General features: G+C 58.6%; 3 protein-coding genes across 4 annotated transcripts; 1 reads left to right on the plus strand and 2 right to left on the minus strand.

Annotated features, from left to right (window-relative positions):
• The first annotated feature begins 2,468 nt into the window (after positions 1 to 2,468).
• Positions 2,469 to 10,327, plus strand: TBXA2R (thromboxane A2 receptor). Of its 2 annotated transcripts, XM_081092868.1 has the most exons (4): positions 2,469 to 2,777; positions 6,291 to 6,379; positions 7,463 to 8,331; positions 9,664 to 10,327. In XM_081092868.1, exons 2-4 carry the CDS (start codon positions 6,316 to 6,318, stop codon positions 9,907 to 9,909), a joined length of 1,179 nt encoding a protein of 392 aa, XP_080948994.1. In that variant the 5' UTR covers positions 2,469 to 2,777; positions 6,291 to 6,315; the 3' UTR covers positions 9,910 to 10,327. The 2 variants fall into 2 exon arrangements, with proteins under 2 accessions (XP_080948994.1, XP_080948995.1); XM_081092869.1 differs by lacking the exon at positions 6,291 to 6,379 and having other exon boundaries at positions 2,473 to 2,777.
• Positions 10,328 to 11,196: 869 nt separating this feature from the next.
• On the minus strand, positions 11,197 to 13,698 carry LOC308520195 (uncharacterized protein; the record flags this gene model as incomplete). The annotated part of the gene is made up of 3 exons (XM_081092726.1): positions 11,197 to 11,335; positions 11,494 to 11,582; positions 12,793 to 13,698. Coding segments are annotated over 3 exons (1,134 nt in total), but the record flags the coding sequence as incomplete, so codon positions are not given.
• Positions 13,699 to 14,270: 572 nt separating this feature from the next.
• On the minus strand, positions 14,271 to 16,847 carry GIPC3 (GIPC PDZ domain containing family member 3; the record flags this gene model as incomplete). The annotated part of the gene is made up of 6 exons (XM_081091081.1): positions 14,271 to 14,422; positions 14,546 to 14,627; positions 14,894 to 15,006; positions 15,430 to 15,610; positions 15,749 to 15,934; positions 16,623 to 16,847. The coding sequence occupies 6 exons, from the start codon at positions 16,845 to 16,847 to the stop codon at positions 14,271 to 14,273; spliced, it is 939 nt and encodes a 312-aa protein (XP_080947207.1).
• Positions 16,848 to 18,042: the final 1,195 nt, after the last annotated feature.

An 18,042-nucleotide genomic window follows, 5' to 3' on the forward strand; every position in this document is an offset into this window, starting at 1 on the left:
GAGGGGGTAAAGAGACCTGAAGATCTCCCGCCACCAGCCCAGGAGGTGGAGGAAGCCCAGAGCTCACATTCAAATCCCACCTACCTGTGCCCTTGGCCATGTCATTTCCTCCCTCTGGCCTCAGTTTCCCCATTTATAAAATGAGCGTCTTCACCTCCTGCATTGCAGTGAGATCCAGACCAGACTAAATTCCCAGTCAAGCATGCATCTCTGACCCCTGCCCTGGCCCTTCCCAGAAGCAGCCTTATCCTTCTTATCTCCAGGCACAGGAAGTGGGAATAGAACAGTCTCCCTCCACCTCATACCCTCCCCGCCTCCGCCCGCCACCTCCCTCCCCACCATCTGGAGCCCCAGCCCCACATCCTCTTTCCGTCACATCTGCCCTCACTGCAGGTCCCAAAGCTTCATGCTCTCCCTTGCCCCAAAGTCTTGCATATGTGATTTCTGCCATGTCTCTTGCACCAGAAACCCCTACTCATCCCACAAAGCCCCAGTTCTCACGCCTTCTCCAAGCACCAGGGTGCCTACCAGGCGCACTATGCCCAATCGCTTTCTCTGGCCCAGCATGACTGAAGGGGTTAGGGCTGTGTCCAGCTCTTTCTCTAGCCTGGAGGGTCTTTGAGAGCAGGTCTTGTTTCCAGTCCTACCTGGGGCTCATAATTGTCCCACCACATGGGCCAGACACACAGTTGCCCTTGAGGAGGGATTAAAGCAGAGCAAGAGTCCTGGCCAGTTTGGCTCACTGGCTAGAGCGCCGGCCTGAGGACTGAAGGGTCCTGGGTTCGATTTTGATCAAAGGCACATGCCCAGGTGGCGGGCTCGGTCCCCAGTGGGGGGTGTGCAGGAGGCAGCCAAAAATGGTTCTCTCTCATCATTGATGTTTCTCTCTCTCTCTCCCTCTCCCTTCCTCTCTGAAACCAATAAAAATATTTTTTTAAAAAATAAAGTGGAGCAAGAAAAGGAAAAGGGGAGGAGCAAGACGGCTGGAGGCCAAGGCTTTACAGAGGAGGGGGCCTGGGAGCCAGGGCTCTGCCGGATGCATAGGAGTTGGGAGACTCCTTGCCAATCACAAGAAATGAGGGGTACCCCTGGCCAGTGTGGCTCAGTTGTTTGAGCACTGAAAGGTCCCAGTTCAACTCCTAGGCAGGGCACATACCCAGGTTGCAGGTTTGATCCCCAGTCAGGGTGTATGCAGGTGGCAACAGATTGATGTTTTTTCTCTCCCTCTCCCTCTCGCTCTAAAATCAATTAAAAAAATTTTCTTAAAGAGAGAGAGAGAGAGAGAAGTCAGGGTTAAATGGCGCAGGGACTCAGACAATGGGATGGAATGGGAGGGGCCATCTGGAGGGATGGGGGGTGTGAGCCAAGGCCTGGAGACCGGAAAGATGGTGGGCGGGGAAGCCAGAGAAGGGGTTTCCAGCCAGAGCCTAGGGGAGTCCAGGGCTGGAGTCCATCTTCTCTCAGAGCCTGCACTTGTGTGCCCCTCCCAGGCCCCAGCACTGGGCAGGGTGAGCTCAAGGCCCAGCCATCTAGTCATGACCCACTAGGTCCGAACTTCCTGAAGGCCCAAACTTACCCCTCCATGGCCGCCCTGGATCCTCTCCACCCACCGGAGGCCCCAGGACTGTGGGCAGGAAGGGCCTTCAAGAAGCTTCTATCACCCTCCTGCAGCTGGTCCAGCCACCAGCCTTGGCTCCAGTTGTGCCCAGCCTGGTGGCGTTGGGCTGTGAGACCCGGGCCCAGAGCCCCAAGTGTGTGTGTGGGCTTTCAAGGAAGTCAGCCCTGCCTGGGAAGCCCATTCCAGAGCCCTGTTCCTGCTCCCAGGCCCCAGCCTCTGAATCATTCCTGCAGGGACGACTCCCAGCTTCCCCTCCGCCCCGCCCGGGCCCCAGTGCCTCTCGCAGTCACTGGCCCCTTCCCGGAAATGCCTCACCCTCAGGCACCCACCTCTCAGCTCACCTGCTACAGGAAGGCCCGTCTCAAAGGCTGCCCCCCAAGCTTCTGGCCCGAGAGTTTAGAGGTCGCCCCTCCCCTCTAAACACCCTGCACCCTCAGCCCCCAGCCCTGGAAGGGGCCTCAGACCTACCTACTGGGTGCCAGACCTGACCCCAGCGGTTCACCAGCTCACAGCCCTGGGGCCCTGGGTGGGGGTGCAGGCACCCCGTGGAGCAGACCCTGCCTTGCCCCAAACCTGCCCGCCCGCCCCCTCCCGGCCTCGGGTGCTGCCCAGACGCTGAGTGATGCCAAAGGAGCTCTTGGGGGGGGCCCGGCTTGGGCTGGCAGGGGGTGCTGGCCGCGCTGGCTACTACACCCCTGCCCTGCGGCCTGTGTGCCTCGGTGTCCCTCCCCCAGGAGGCTGCTAGGGGGCACCCGCTGGCCCCCATCAGAGCCCCGGGCTTGAGGGGTGTGGCCACTGCAGAGGGGAGGGGCCGGTGAGAGACAAACGGACCGAAAGACAGAGAGACCGCGAGAGGCGAGGGTAGAGACCGACAGGGTGCTGTCTGCAGAGCGGAGCCCCCAGCCCCGCTCTCTTCAGTCCCCGAGGTCCCCCCTCCCGCCCCGGGGGGACCTGCCCTCCTGCATCCCGGGACCACGCGCAGCGGGGCGTCCTGTGCCGCCGGCGGCGTGGCAGCCCCCAAGTCCCCTGTGGGCCCGCCTCCACCGTGCCTCGGTTTCCCCGGGAGCCCGGGCCGGACTAGCGCCCGCACGTCCGCGGGCTCTGGCCCCCGACCCACCGCGCAGTGACCCGCGCCGTCCCACCCATTCACCGTCGCCAGGTGAGGACGCAGCGGCGGGGTGTTTCCTGCAGGGGCCTGCCCTGCTGGGGGCGGCCTGAGGGTGGCAGATGCGGCGGGGTGTTTCCTGCAGAGGCCTGCCCTGCTGGGGGCGGCCTGAGGGTGGCAGATGCGGCGGGGTGTTTCCTGCAGGGGCCTGCCCCGCTGGGGGCGACAGCCGCCCGGCGCCGGGTGTCGGGGCGGTGATGAGACCGGGTCTGTGCCGGCAGCGGCTGCGCTTCTGCTGCCCGTCCCGTCGGTGCGCGGCCACGTGCAGGGGAGGATGCGCTGGTGGGTGGTTTCCAGCCTGTGCGGGGCCTCGGGACCCTGAGGTGCCCTGGGAGGGTGTGGCTGGGAGCCGGGGTTTGTATGGGGGCACGCCGTGATGGGTTCAGAGGATCACGGTAACTCCTTTTTTAAATATATATTTTTGTTGACTTCAGAGAAGAATGGAGAGGGATAGAGAGAAATAAACATCAGTGATGAGAGAGATTCATTGATCCGCTGCCTCCTGCAAGCCCCACCCTGCAGATAGAGCCTGAAACCCAGGCATGTGCCCGACAGGGAATCACACCGTGACCTCCTGGTTCATAGGTCCATGCTCAACCACGGAGCCCCACCCTCTGGGCCACGGGAACTCTTGTGTCCATCATTAGCCACTGGCCAGATGGCCCGGGTCCCCTCCCCTCATCTCACACCGCCCTCTCTTTGGCCCTCCTGGCAGCCCTGATGGTGAGCACGTTGAGGACACCTGGTCATCAGATAAGAAAATGAAGCTGGCCCTGACGGGTTTGGCTCAGTGGATAGAGCGTCGGCCTGCGGACTGAAAGGTCCCAGGTTCGATTCCAGTCAAGGGCATGTGCCTGGGTTGCGGGCATATCCCCAGCGGGAGGTGTGCAGGAGGCAGCTGATTGATGTTTCTCTCTCATCGATGTTTCTAACTCTCTATCTCTCTCCCTTCCTCTCTGTAAAAAATCAATAAAATATATTTTTAAAAAAGAAAGAAAGAAAATGAGGCTGTTTGGCTCTCACCTAGTCAAGTTGACTGTGGAGTCCCCACTCTCACCCTCTGGGGTGGGGGCCTGGTTAATGTCACAAACAGGAAAAGTTCCCGGAAACTGAGCCTGTGGTGAGGGGAGGTGGGGGTGGGCCTGGGGACTGATGGTGGCACTGCTTTTCTGTGGGTGTGTCCGTATGGGTGTCTGTGGCTGAGCAGGGTGTGGGAGGGGGTTCCCTGTGCACAATGGGTGCCCAGGCTGGGCTGGAACTGACTGGTGCAGGGCCTGGCCTGGACCCTGCACTTCCATGCCAAAGGGCGTCCTCCCTGATCTGTCCTCAGCAGCTAGAGGACAGGAAGCGTGGGAAACAGCCGAGGAGCAGAGCCAGCCGAGGTCACACACAGTATCAGGGCTCCTGCCTGGCTGCCCGTGTGCACCTGGCCAGGAGACAGGCTCTGACACACACAGCGTATCTCCTGAGCAGGTGCAGAAGGGCACACAGGCGGGGGACACAGCTGAAGCAAAGCCTCCTGGGCGGGAGCAAAGCAGGCCTGTGAAAAGCAGCCACCATGCCAGCCGGCAAGCGGATGCCCTTGTTATTCCCATTTCACAGAGGGGGAAACCGACGCTCAGCAACATTGAGCCCCCAGCTTGGCAGTGGCCGATCAGGGACTTCAATCTGAGCTTGTCTGAGGTCAGCATCATCCCTGGGGGAGGCTGGGTGGGCCCAGGCTGCGGGGACAGGCAGGCCGGACAGGCCTGGGCTTGGGGTGTTGAGCGGAAGAGGGGTTTTTTGAGAGATGGACGGCTCGATGGAGGAGGGAGAAGGAGAGTGGGGTGAGCAATGACCAGGCCTGGACTTGGGAACCAAAATACCACATTCCACTGGCAGAGGGGGAGCCCTGCCCATCGTCCAGCCTCCAGTAAGGCGCCAGTTGTGGAGACACAGATTTCTGGAACCCAGGACCCAGCCAGACTCCTGTCAGAATTCTGGAACCTCAGCCCTTGGAATTCTAGACTCTGGAGGCCTTCCAGGTTCCAGAACTGGGAGCTCATTCAAATTCCAGAACCCTGGCCCTTCACAGCCTAAACCTGCCCGCCGTCGGGCCATGGAATCCTGGGTTTGTCCTGCAAATCTGGGATGGGAATCTGAAGTCCATGCCTCCCATGAGACACAGAGAGGGAGATGGGTTCCCCCAAGGACCACACAGTGCTGCTCTGGGCCTGGGGCTGGGATGGGAATGGTCCCCTATAGGTTAGGGGCCCTGCCAGCTCTCCTGGCCAATGTGGGAGGGAAGGGAGACCTTGCCAGGTGCCTCTACTGGCCTGCTCGCCTGGGAAACTTGAGACTGGTAGCTATCACCTGAACCCCTGTGAGGGGGGACTGGAAACCACAGGCTGTGGCCAAAGGGAGTCATGCCAGTTTCCAGCCTCCCCTAGGCCGTGGGCTCTGGGTCACAGGTTTGTCCCCAGACGTGGGAGCTATGAGGATGTCTCAGGGTGTGCATCCGGGTGAGTGAGTGGTGCAGGAACGCCCACCGGAAAGTGGGGACAAGGGACCATGAAACCCAAGAGGGGCTGACAGTCATTCCAGGCAGAGGCCAGGGCAGTGGCCGCAGGCGCAGCCCGAGTCCCCAGGAATGTTCAGAAATGGCACATACCAGCTCTCGAGGGAGGAGGGAGAGCCTTGTCCCAGGAGGAATTCAAGTTCCAGTGAAATCTGCGATGGCGAAGTGCGCACCCTGGCCCAGGCTGGAGGATTAAGGCCCCCGTCACCATGGGAGGCACGCCCCCCACCCCCCACCCACCCCCGCTCCCCAGGCCTTAGTTCCCCCACTTGAGGCCCCGCCAGCACCAAAGTGGGGTGGCCTTGGCGCTCAGCCTGGGAGGGAAGCTCAGGGCAGCTGTCGGGAGCTGGATAATTTATGAGAGGAGATAAGGAGCGTGGAGTCGGAGGGGCTGGGCCAAGGCCCCACTATGGGGATGGGGGTGAGGCTGGTGGCCACCTGCTGGGCACATTCACAGGGACTGAGCACCCACAGTGTGCTACGCCCTGTACCCAGATGAACTCATTGCCACCAAGAGCCCCATTTTACAGGAAGGGAAACTGAGGCTCAGAGTGGGGGCACAGGGAGCCCAAGGTCAGCGAGAGGGTATGCAGCAAAGGCAGGGTTTGAATCCGGTCTGACCAACTTTTTAGAAAATTTTATTCTTCCTTAGAGAAAATTATAATAATTGTGAACCCCCACACCCACCTGGCACCAGCTCCCATCGAATGGGCAGAATTTTGAATCACGAACACACATAGGTAATGAGGCCGGAGTGTACATTCCAGCTCAGCTCGGGCTGGGCCCTGTGACCTTGAACAAGTTCGTTACCCTCTCCATGCCTGCTGCCCCTTCTGCAAAGAACAAAGGACTTTTATGAGCTTTAACTGCCTGGGTGCTCCTTCCCTGTTCCTCCCACGGTCCCGCCTCCCGACCGTGCCCCCCCCCCCCCCCCCCGCTCTCTCCACCAGGTGCACCCTCACTGCCAACACGAGGATGACTTGTGGTATGAACCTGGGGCAGAAGCTGGGGGCCTGGATGTGGCTTTATATCTTCCCTGGTGCGTCCTTTTTGGGAACTGGGAGCTGTTTTCTGAATGTTCTCTCTCTCTCTCTCTCTCTCTCTCTCTCTCTCTCTCTCTCTCTCTTTTGTATAGCAAAGGTGGAGATTTATTGAAGAACAAGTACAGACTCCCACGTGGGGAGGGGGACAGAGTCCCCTGAATGTTCTCATTTTATTGCCACTTGCCGTCCCCTCATCGGCTGGCTTATTCACACTGGGCGTCAGCCAGCCCAGATGTTCCTCTGGCTCCTCCCCCAGCCCCACGCCTGTCAGCAGGTCCCTCCTGCTGCCTTTTATAGCCCATCCCTGGGGACCTGTGGCCCCAGATGTTCTGTTTTTGTTTTTTTTTTGTTCCCAGAATGAAACTGGATTTTGGGGTGTATTACTTATTATAAAAGCGATGCCAAGAAATGGGGTGAGAGGGTGGGGGACCGGGGGGGGGGGAGAGAATCCACATGATTTCAAAAAAATAAGTAATGAAAAATAATAATCCACACACTTTCAACCTGTGAGAGGAAGGATCTCCCTAAAATACCAGTGGGTGGGGCCTCACCCTCGGGCATTCGTGAGAGATTATGACCCACGAGGCTGACCTCAGGGCTGGTATGGAAGCCAGTGAGCTCTGGCCGACCACTAGCCTCCCTCTCCACGCTGGATGCGTCCTGTCTTACTGTGGCTGAGATCTGTCCTGGAAGCTGCAGTCCACCAAGGGCTTGGATGGGAGACCAGCAGGGAAACAAGCTCGGGGAGAAGAAAGCCCCTGCTTGGGGTCATGCAACAGGTGCCAGGGCTGGAGTTCAAACCTGGGGCTTCTTGGCCCTTCTCTTCAACCCAACAGATACTAACTGGTGTCCCCCAGAGGAGACAGCCCAGGTCCTCACCTCGCAGGTCACTGATTCTAGGGCAGGACAGAGCTAGTAATAGTAAAGCCTGTGAGTGCAGAGTGAGGTAAATCAGGAAAGGCATCCTTAAGGAGGGGTCATTTGAGTTGGGGCATTGAAGGTTGTATAGGAGTTCACCAGGGCCACTCTGATTAAATGCAGAATGAATCACCAGCAAATCATCTCTCTGCCCCCACCAGGTGTGCCAGGGCCAGTGCCAGCCGCACCCACAGCCTCAGCCTCAGCCCAATGGGGCGGTGACGCTCCCGACTGCCCCTCCGCCATGTGGACCAATGACAGTTCTCGGGGCCCCTGTTTCCGGCCAATGAACATCACGCTAGAGGAGCGGCGCCTGATCGCCTCCCCCTGGTTTGCTGCCTCCTTCTGCCTCGTGGGCCTGGCCTCCAACCTGCTGGCGCTGAGGGTGCTGGCAGGGGCCCGGCAGGGCAGCTCTCAGGGGAGGTCCTCCTTCCTCACCTTCCTCTGTGGCCTGGTCCTCACCGACTTCATGGGGCTGCTGATCACCGGCGCCATCGTGGTGTCCCAGCACGCCATCCTCTTCGACTGGCACGCCGTGGACCCCCGCTGTCGCCTCTGCCGCTTTATGGGCGTCGTCATGGTCTTCTTCGGCCTGTGCCCGCTGCTGCTGGGGGCCGCCATGGCCGCAGAGCGCTACCTGGGCATCACGCGGCCCTTCTCGCGCCCCGCGGCCGCCTCCCAGCGCCGCGCCTGGACCATCGTGGGGCTGGTGTGGGCCACGGCGCTGGCGCTGGGCCTGCTGCCCCTGCTGGGCCTGGGCCGGTACACCCTGCAGTACCCGGGCTCCTGGTGCTTCCTCACGCTGGGCCCCGCGCCCGGGGACGTGGCCTTCGGGCTGCTGTTCGTGCTCCTGGGCAGCTTCTCCGTGGGGCTGTCCTTCCTGCTCAACACCATCAGCGTGGCCACCCTGTGCCACGTCTACCACGGGCAGGAGGCCGCCCAGCAGCGCCCGCGGGACTGCGAGGTGGAGATGATGGCCCAGCTCCTGGGCATCATGGTGGTGGCCAGCGTCTGCTGGATGCCGCTGCTGGTGAGTGCCGGCGCAGGGTCTGCCCTGGGTGCCCGCATCCGCCGTCCGCGGTGACCGGGCCTCCGTTCATCCAGATGCATTTCAGGCTCTCATCCCGGAGATGTGGGCACCGGCCCAGTGCTGGGGGGCCCCTCCTGGAGAAGCCGTGCGCAGGACACGGACACCCCCCGGGTCCCCGGCCGTGTCCCCAGCCTTGCCCAGCACACCGTAGTGCTCAGGGAACCATTTTAATAGAATATTCATGTAATAGAATTTTAATACAATGCATGTATTACCATATGAATTATAACTCTATTTAACAATATATAATTTTAATTATAAAATATATACGTTATAATTAATTATATTGTATTATAATGAATACTTCATCATATCAATTATATGATATATGATTACATATTGTATGTTATATAATTGTTAAGTACTATACAACATCTAATAATATATTAATATATATTAATACTTAATAGTTATATCAATTACATATTACATAATATATCATTACATAATTATAATTATGTCTAAATTTTTAACTAATATATAACTATAATTATAATCAACAATATATTAATTATTAGATAATTATTGTATTACAATTGTAAATAACATGATATATTATATAATATTACATGTAAAATTCAATATTTGATAAAATATATTAAAATAATTTAATCTAATATTTTGATATAAAATTTTAATATAAAACTATTTGTCATAACATTTTATAAAACATAAATTATATTAAATCCTTTAAAATAAAATATGAAATAGGTTATTTTATATACAATTTTTCTTTCCAGAGAGGAAGAGAGAGGGAGAGTGATAGAAACACCAGTGAGGAGAGAGAATCATTGATTGGCTGCCTCCTGCATGCCCCTATTGGGGATCGAGCCTGCAACCTGAGCATGTGCCCTTGACTGGAATTGAACCTGGGACCCTTCAGTCTACAGACCGACACTCTATCCACTGAGCCAAACCGGCTAAGGCTATATACAATTTTACACTATGGTTTTATAATATATTATGAAATGTTTATAAAATATAAACTATTTAATAGAATAACAGTGCTGGTTGTAACAGTAATTCCAACTGTTTACACCTGCAAATCTTGTTTTGCACCACATCTCATCGTGCCCAGGAGAGGAGCAGGGGAAGAGAGCTTATTCTGTGGCCACACCAGCGGGGGCTCAGAGAAGTCAGGCAGCTCTCTCGAGGTCACGCAGCACAGCAGTAACAGAATCAGTGCTGGATCTTAGGGGACCAGAGGTGCGGGTGGAGGGGCAGGGCTGGAGGCCGGCCCGACTCCTGGGTAACTGCTCTGGCCTTTGACAGGTCTTCATCGCCCAGACGGTGCTGCGGAGCCCACCAGCCATGAGCCCCACCGGGCAGCTGTCCCGAGCCACGGAGAAGCAGCTGCTCATTTACCTGCGTGTGGCCACCTGGAACCAGATCCTGGACCCCTGGGTGTACATCCTGTTCCGCCGGGCCGTGATCCGCCGCCTCCACCCGGGCCTCAGCACCCGGTCCCGGTCGCTCTCCCTGCAGCCCCAGCTCGCCCGGAGGCCCACCATGGCGTAGGGCCGGGGAGACATCAGCGGCCATTCAGCCTCGGGCCTCCCTGACAGTCACAGCTGCCCACCCTGAAGTCCAGGAGCTGGGATGCAGGATGAGCAGAGTTTGAGTGGCAGGATTGTGAGCTGTCTTCCGTCAGCCCTGGGGGCACCCCGATCTTCCCTGACCCCCCTTTCCAAGCCCGTTTTCTTCTCTCAGGCCCCTCCCAACTTCAGGCTGGGTGAGTGGGAGTGTCGGGAGGGCATCTGGAGACAATTAAACTTGTAAGCCTCCCCTTCCAGAAGTCCCCAGGAAATTGGGGGTCTGACCACTGAATATGACCTATTCTGTGGGGTACAGTTGATCCCCTATGACACCCCAACCTGAGAAGGCTCTGCCTAGAAAAGATTCAATATAAATGGGCAGGACGCCCCCTCTCTTGCCAAAATGTATCTCAGCGGCTTTATTTCCCTTTGGGTCTGGAGGCCAGGGGCCACTTGTTGAAGTTTGGTGCATCAGATCGTTATCGGGCCCTGTGGCAACCGAGCAGAAGGCGGGGGCGGGCAGAGGGCGTGAGACTGGGTTTTGGCTCCTCGCCCACCTCCCCACTGAGTCCAATCTTCTGGAGTCCTTCCTGTCGCCCCTCGAGAGGGTTCTGGTATTAGAGCCGTGGGAGGCACACGCAAGGCCAGGGAGTGACACACGCTTCCTCCATCCCAGATGGAGCCATTCCCTTATAAGCTTATCGTTTAGCCGGTCATTCACTTCACACTCCGGCTCCCAGTGTCTTGAACAAACAGCGCTTGGCCCACAATAAGTGCTCAAAAAAGATGGATCGAATGGACGAATGACGGGGGTTCTGAGGAGCGTCATGTATGTGTGCAGACACGAACCCATGCACAGTGAGCGCTCGTAAAACACCTGGCACATAGAAGGTGCTTAAGAAGCAGCCAGTGTTGTGACCGCCCCCCGGGCCCTCATGCCTGCCCCTGCCTCTGCTCTCCCCAGACCGCCCTCACATACAACACACCTGGCTGCAGGGGTGGGATGGATGTGCCTTTATTCCCATGAGCCCTCGAGGTACATGAAGAGCCAACCACCCCCCGCCCCTCCCTTTCCCCCTTTCCCTTCCACAGACCTGGGATCTGCTTACACCTCCCAGAGCCAGGCCCAATGAAACTGAAGCCCGTTTCCATCCTCCCGCCCCTGACCTGTGGGGGAATGGGGTCACCTGCCGCTTCTGGGGGACCAGAGCTGGGAGGGGAAGGAGAGGGGATGGAGCCCACCAAGGGCCAAAACGATGTCACCCCTAAGCTACAGCTCCTGGTGGTGGGGGAGGGGCTCTGACCCGCGCAGAGCAGTTCCTGGCCCCCTGTGCACGGGGGTGTGGGCAGGCTCCTGAGCTGGGGATTCAGGGAGCTGGGACCGGAGGAGGGCCACCCCGGAGGCAGAACTAGGGGTGACAGATGTGGTAGGTGGAGTGGACTTACGGGGTCCCACCTGGGGCTTAGGTAAAAGGGCTGGTTTCTGGCGAGTCAAGGGGGCCTGTGGCTTTGGGGCCAGGTAGGGTGTCGGCAGGCTTCTGCCAGTATTGGCCTGGGTTCCACGCACCGGATCATGGGGCTGGGGTTGAGGCTGAGAGGCTTTGCTGGGGCCCGGAGTTGGGGCTCTTGGTGGTGGGTCTGGGGGCTGAGGTCGGGCTGGAGGAGTGGGATCAGACTGGGTTCTAGGGTCCAGGCCGGGGGTCTGTGGGCGAAGCCCATTCCTAGAACTGCGCTGGATTCTTAAGCTGGTCTGGGTTCTGGAGCCGGATTGGGTTTCAGAAACAGGCTGGGTTCTAGAACTATGGTGGATTCCAGAGTGGGGCTCAGTTCTTAAACTGGTCTGGATTTCAGAACTGGGCTGGGTCTCAGAGCTGAACTGAATCCTGGAGCTGGGCTGGGTTCTGGAACTGAGCTGGGCTCCAGGGCTGGGCTGAATTCTTGCACTGGTCTGGGTTCCAGAGCTGGGCTGGGTGTCTGAGCTGGGCTGAGTCTCAGATCTAAGCTTGGTTCCCAAACTGGTTTGGGTTCCAGAAACAGGCTGGGTTCTGGAACTGAGCTGGGCTCCAGAGCTCGGCTGTATTCTTGAACTGGCCTGAGTTTCAGAGCTGGGCTGAGTCTCAGAGCTGAACTGAATCCTAGAGCTGGGCTGGGTTCTGGAACTGAGTTGGGCTCCAGAGCTGGGCTGAATTCTTGCACTGGTCAGGGTTTTAGAGCTTGGCTGGGTGTCTGAGCTGGGCTGAGTCTCAGATCTGAGCTGGGTTCCAAAACTTGTCTGGGTTCTGGAACTGGTTTGGGTTCCAGAAACAGGCTGGGTTCTGGAACTGAGTTGGGTTCCAGAGCTGGGCTGAATTCTTGCACTAGCCTGGGTTTCAGAGCTGGGGAGGGCTCTGGAGCTGAGCTTAGACTCTGAACTAAGCCAGGTGCCAGAGCTGGACTTGGATTTGGAGCTAAGATGGGCTTCAGAGCTGGGCTGCATTCTTGAACTGGTCTGGGTTCCAGAGCTGGGCTGGTTCTCAGAGCTAAACTGAATCCTGGTACTAAGCTGGGTTCTGGAGCTGAGCTGGGTTTCAGAGCTGAGCCGGGTCTCAGAGCTAGACTGGGTTCTAGAGCTGAGCTGGGCTCCAGAGCTGGGTTGAATTCTTGCACTGGTCTGGGCCCCAGAACTGGGCTGGGTCTCCGAACCAAGCTGGGCTCTAGAACTTGTCTGGGTTCTGAAGCTGGGTTTAGTTCCAGAAACAGGCTGGATTCTAGAACTAAGGTGGGTTCCAGAACTGGGCTGTATCCTTGAGCTGGTGGGGGTTTCAGAGTTGAGTTGAGTCTCAGAGCTGAACTGGACTCTAGAGATGAGCTGAGTTGCAGAGCTGACCTGCTTTGCAAAGTTTGGATCAATATCAGAGCTGCCTTGGGTTGTGGCCTGAGGGGTTTCCAAGATGAGCTGAGTCCCAGAAGTTGATTGAGCCATGCAGGCCTGGGTCCTGGAGCTGGGCCTGCTCTTGGAGCTAGACAGAGTTGTGAAGCTTAGGTCTGTTACTGCATTGGCCTGGGTCCCAGGACTAGAGTTTAGCTGGATTCTGGAACTCAACTCGGTATCAGCAACTGACTGTGTTTTGGAGCTCGATGAGATTTCAGAGACAGTCTGTGCTCCAGAACTGAGTTGAGTTCTAGAGCTGGGTTGAGTACCTAATCTGGATTGAGCTCTGGAAATTGGCCAGTCCTTGAAGCTGGTCTGGGCCCCAGAGTTGGAAGGTGTTCTAGAGCTGGTCTTCGTACTGCAGTGAGAGTGGGGTTCAGCATCAAGCTGGGTTGTGGAGACAGGCCTTGCCTCAGAGATGGATGAGGTTCCAGGGCTCGTCTGAATTCTAGAGATGGGCCTGGTGGTAGCACTAGGCTGGGATCTAGAGCTGGGCTCAGTTTCTGAGCTGGACTCATCACTGGAGCTGGACTGGGCCCCAGAATGAAACTGAGTTTTAGAGCAGGGTTGGGATCTGGGCTGAGTTGCCACATGCATCGGGGTTCCTGAGCTGATCTGGGTTCGTGAGTAGGGCTGAGTTTGGGAGCTGTCTTTGAACCCTGCGCTGGAGAGGCTTCTGTAGTTGGGCTGATTCTTAAGTCTCACCTGGGTTTCAGAACTAGCTGGTGTTCCTGAACTAAACTGGGTGTCCAGGTCTGGCAGCATCATGGAGCTATCTTGTGTTCCAGAGTCAGGTCGAGTTTTGTGGCAGGGCTTGGTCATAGAGCTGGGCTGGCTTCCGATACTGGCATTGATCACAGAACTGGGCTGGGTCTTAAAACTTGTCTGGGTTCCAGAACTTGACTTAATGCCAAAGCTCGGCTTGTCCTCAGAGCTGTCCTGGGTTCTAGAGGTGGGCTGAGTTTTGGAACTGGGCTGGGTTCTGGAGCTAGGTTGGGTCTCAGAACTGGATTGTGTTCTAGAGATGAACTTAGCTTCAGAGCTAGCCTGTGATCTAGAACAGAGCTTGGTCTCAGAGCTGGGCTTGGTCTCCAAACTGGTATGGGTTCTAGAGTCGAACCTGGTCTCAGAGCTTGCCTGGGTTCTAGAGCTGGGTTGGGTCTCAGAACCAGATGAAGTTCTAGAGATGAACTTGGCCTCAGAGCTGGCTTGGAGTCTAGAGCAGGGCTTGGTCTCAGAACTAGGCTTGGTCTCAGAACTGGTGTGGGCTCTAGAGGTGACCTTGGTCTCAGAGATGACCTGGGCTCTAGAGGGGGACTGGGTCTCAGATCTGGGCTGGGCTCTGGAGCAGGGCTGGGCTTCAGGAACCAGCCTGCAGGGCTGGGGCAGGGGGCTGGGCTCCGGACTGGGGCTGCGCTCAGCCCCAGGGCAAATTAGCCACAGGCCTCCCTGGCCTCCCCGATGGCGGCCCACACCTCCACCACAAACTCGTCCGGGAAGGCGAACTCGCCCAAGACGGAGTCTAAACGGCGTGCAAACTCCTGAACGCTCACTGTCTTCTTGGATGTCTCCACCATGGTGGACGCTGCCAGGGTGGGAAGGAAAGTGGGTAAGAGTGCTCTGGGACCCCAACTTCCCCTTGGGACCCTACCTCCTCCCAGTGGGCTGGCCTCCCCCCAGGGTCCACCGGCTTACCCTGGCCCCTTACCCAGCTCTGGGTCCCGAATGCCCATGTAACTCTCCAGTAGGTCATCCACCTTCCGAGAGGCCTCCTCCTCAAATTCACTGGGCTGGGGCGCAGGGGGACAAAACAGAGGGTCAGAACCACAGATCCCTCCAGCCCAGCCCCCTCCCAGGCTCCCCCCCTTGGGTACCAGCAGGCCGGGACCTCGCGTGCCAATGCTTCTGCACCACCATTGCCCTGCCTCATCTGAAGACCCATTTTGCAGGTGGGGAAACTGGCGTTGTGTGAGGGAGGTCTCAGCCTAGGTCACGCTGACTCAGAGTTAGAGCTGTAGGTGTTAGAGTCCCTGAAGGCCCCCCTCCCCTCACTCACCACTTCCTCTACTGTGGCAGCCCCCCCAGAACGAAGCCGCAGGGTCTCCCGCCCGCTGGTCACTTTTGCTTCCACGGGGCATTTGCTGCTCCGGCTCCTCTGGCTGATCATGTCTGGAGGGGACAGAGTGGTGGAGGGGCACGTGTTCTGGGTGGATCCACTCTTTGTAAACACGGGGAAACCACCAGCTGAGACTTTCTGGAACTTTCTTATCCTTCAAAGGCCCCCCTGTGTTCATAGCCTTAAAGCAGCACTTTAAAAGCTCCCACCAAGTGACACAATAGATCTAAACACGGCCTCATCCTTCCTCCATCTTCCCCAACTCCCCCGGCCCAGCTAGACTGTAGCAGTATGGAAACCACCCACCTGTCCCCAATACAATGCCAGAAGTTCCCCCTCATGTCACCAGAGGCATCTAGAACCTTCCATCCTACCCCACCACCCCCCCTCCGCTGACCCCGGCATCCAGAGAAGCCACTTCCCCAAGAGCTGCCCCCCCCCCCCCGCCTGCCCCCAAGGCCGCAGGGGGCCCTCACCGAAGGCTCTCTTGGGCTGCACCAGGCGCAGGGTGAAGGGCTGGGCCTTGGGCAGCTCGCGCAGCATCTTGGCGACCTCGTAGTGGCGGCAGCCGACGATCGAGTGGTCGTTGATGGCCTCGATGCTGTCGCCCACGCACACGGCCTCGATCCTGTTGATGATGCTGCCCTCCTTGATCCTCTGCAGGGACCCAGAGTCACTCCAGGGGCCGCCCCCGCAGAACCCCCTTAGACCAGAGGGGGGCAGTGGCTCGCCCCCGGGCCTGGAGCTCCCGGAAAGTCGCACCCCCCCCCCCCCCGCTCCCCGCACCGCGGGCACCTTGATGAAGGCGTAGCCGGCCCCGTTGTCCGTGATGGTCAGCCCCAGGGCATCCTCCGTCTTGGTGACCTCCACCTCCTTGGTCTCGCCGCGCACATGCGCGAAGATGAAGTCCTCCAGGCCGATCTGGCCGCCCAGCAGCTTCTGCATGTCCACCTTGTGGCTGTTGAGGGTGCAGAATAAGATCTGCCCCGGGGAGGGGAGCTCAGGGTTAATGACAGCGCTCACGCCCCGCTGTCTGCGCGAACCACGGGCGGGATGGGCTCAGGGGCCTGACGGGGAAACCGAGGCACAAAAGACACTGGCCCAGCCCACAGGATCTTCGGGGGTGGGGGAGAGGAGACAGGCCCCCAGAATGAGGGGCAGGGTGAGAAGGAGGCTGCAGGAAGAAACCTCCTTTCCCACCCCCGACTTCTGTTCCAACCCCTTGGTGCCCTGATCCCCACTCCCCATCTTTCCCGGCCGTTCTGCATCCGCTGGCGCCCCCTGGGGGCTGCACGGCGCACCGCTCTGCAGCCGGCCTGTAACCCCGGCTGCCTCCGACGTATCGCCTGGAAAGGGGCTGCCTGGAACCCCAGCCTCCAGCCGCGCCCAGGACCCACAGACACGCTTCTCCGAGGGCTGTATCCACCTTAGCTGCGGGGGTGGGGGGGGCGGGGGAGTGAATTCCCGGACGATCTAGCGACTCGCTAACCCCTTAGACCTGCTCCTCTTTTGTGCAGGCCGCTCAACGGGGCGTCCCCAGTGCATGGGCACCATTGGGTCCGAGTGGTGCGTCTCCGAGGCCCCGGGCCCCCAGTCCAGGGGTCCGAGCTCCACCCTTACCCCGGGTCAGCCCCGTGGGCCTCGGGCGCTGGGGGCCCGCGGTCCTCACCTCGGTGGGCGCGATCCCGAAGGCCTCGGCGATCTTGGCGTAGAGCTCCCGGACGTTGGTGAAACCCTCGATCTTGCCCGTGGGGCTGCCATGAGCCAGCTGCGTGCGGAAGACGAGGCGCGGGCGGGCGCGGGGCGCGGCGGGGGGCTCGGAGGGTGCGGGCGAGGGCGCGGGCTGGCGCGGGGCCTCGGCCCCTCGGGCCTCGCGGGCCGCTGCGCTCTCCATGGCCGGAGGAGCTGGGCGACCCGGGCCACCGCCTCCGCCACCGCCGGATCCGCTGCTTCCTGCCGCCTCCCCTCCCCCGGCCCAGGGCGCGACAGCCGAGCTGCCCGGGTAAGGGGATCCAGGAACCCGAGCCGCCCAGGAAGGCGACACCGCGGGGTGCGGAGAGGGGGGCCCGGCCCCAGGTGTCCAGGCCCTGCCAGGGCCAGCTGCGCGCTCCCCGGGGAGGCTGGGCGGTCTGCGGGGCCTGGGTTGTAGAGCGGGAAACACGGATCACAGGAAAGGAGCTCACTGCGAGCGCGCTCGCTTCATCCTTGCAACAGCCCGAAGCGGTGGGAGTAAGGTTCCCCTGGTACAACCTGAGGCACATCCCGTCCTTCCTCTGCCCACCACCCTCCAAGCTCCCACCCCCTTCACGGTAAAAGTGGGCTTTGTTCCTCAGCCCATATGGCCTTGCACGACCTGCCCCCATTCCAGCCCTGTCCTCACTCTCTCCCCCTCCATCACGATCACGGCTTTAGCTGTTCCTCGACTCAGTCCTGCCCCAGGGCCTTTGCTAGTGCTGTGCCCTGTGCCCCGCCCGGGAGCTCTTCTCCCAGATCTCCAGATGGTTCCTTCCCTCACTTCCTTCAGCTCTTTGCTCAAATGTCACCTCCTCTGACTACCTCCGATCTCTCTTCCCAGCTTTCGTTTCTCCCTAGCACTGAGCATCACTTGACAAACCAGATTATTTTTACTTATCCTTCTGGTGCCCTGTCCTCCCAACTGGAAGGTCAGCTCCGCAGGGCCGGGGTCTGGTCTCTTGTTCCCCTGCTGTGTAAGGGGGCCCAGTGCCAGGCACACAGGGAGCAGGCACCGGGGCAATATTTGATGAGGGAATAAGTGGAGCCCCAGGTTACAGATGAAGAAGGAGGCTCCAGCGCCAGGAGGCCTCTGTAAGAATCCCCTGGGAACACACTAGGCATCAGGAAATCTGGCTCAATGAACAGTGGTGGAATGCCGTTCCCACTGTAATGAGGGGCCTCTCGCCTCGGAGGACTCTCAGAATCCAGACATTGATGGGAAAAGGCTTTGGGTGATGTAAGAAAATGTATGTAAATGTTTAAAGCCTCCAGAACATGACACACACCACAACATGGATGAGCCTTGCACACACGATGCTCACTGAGAGAAGCCAGACATAGAAGGCCACGCAGTG

The sequence above is a fragment of the Myotis nattereri genome (assembly GCF_964212035.1).
Source record: "Myotis nattereri genome assembly, chromosome: 5".
In the NCBI taxonomy this organism is placed as follows: Eukaryota; Metazoa; Chordata; class Mammalia; order Chiroptera; family Vespertilionidae; genus Myotis; species Myotis nattereri.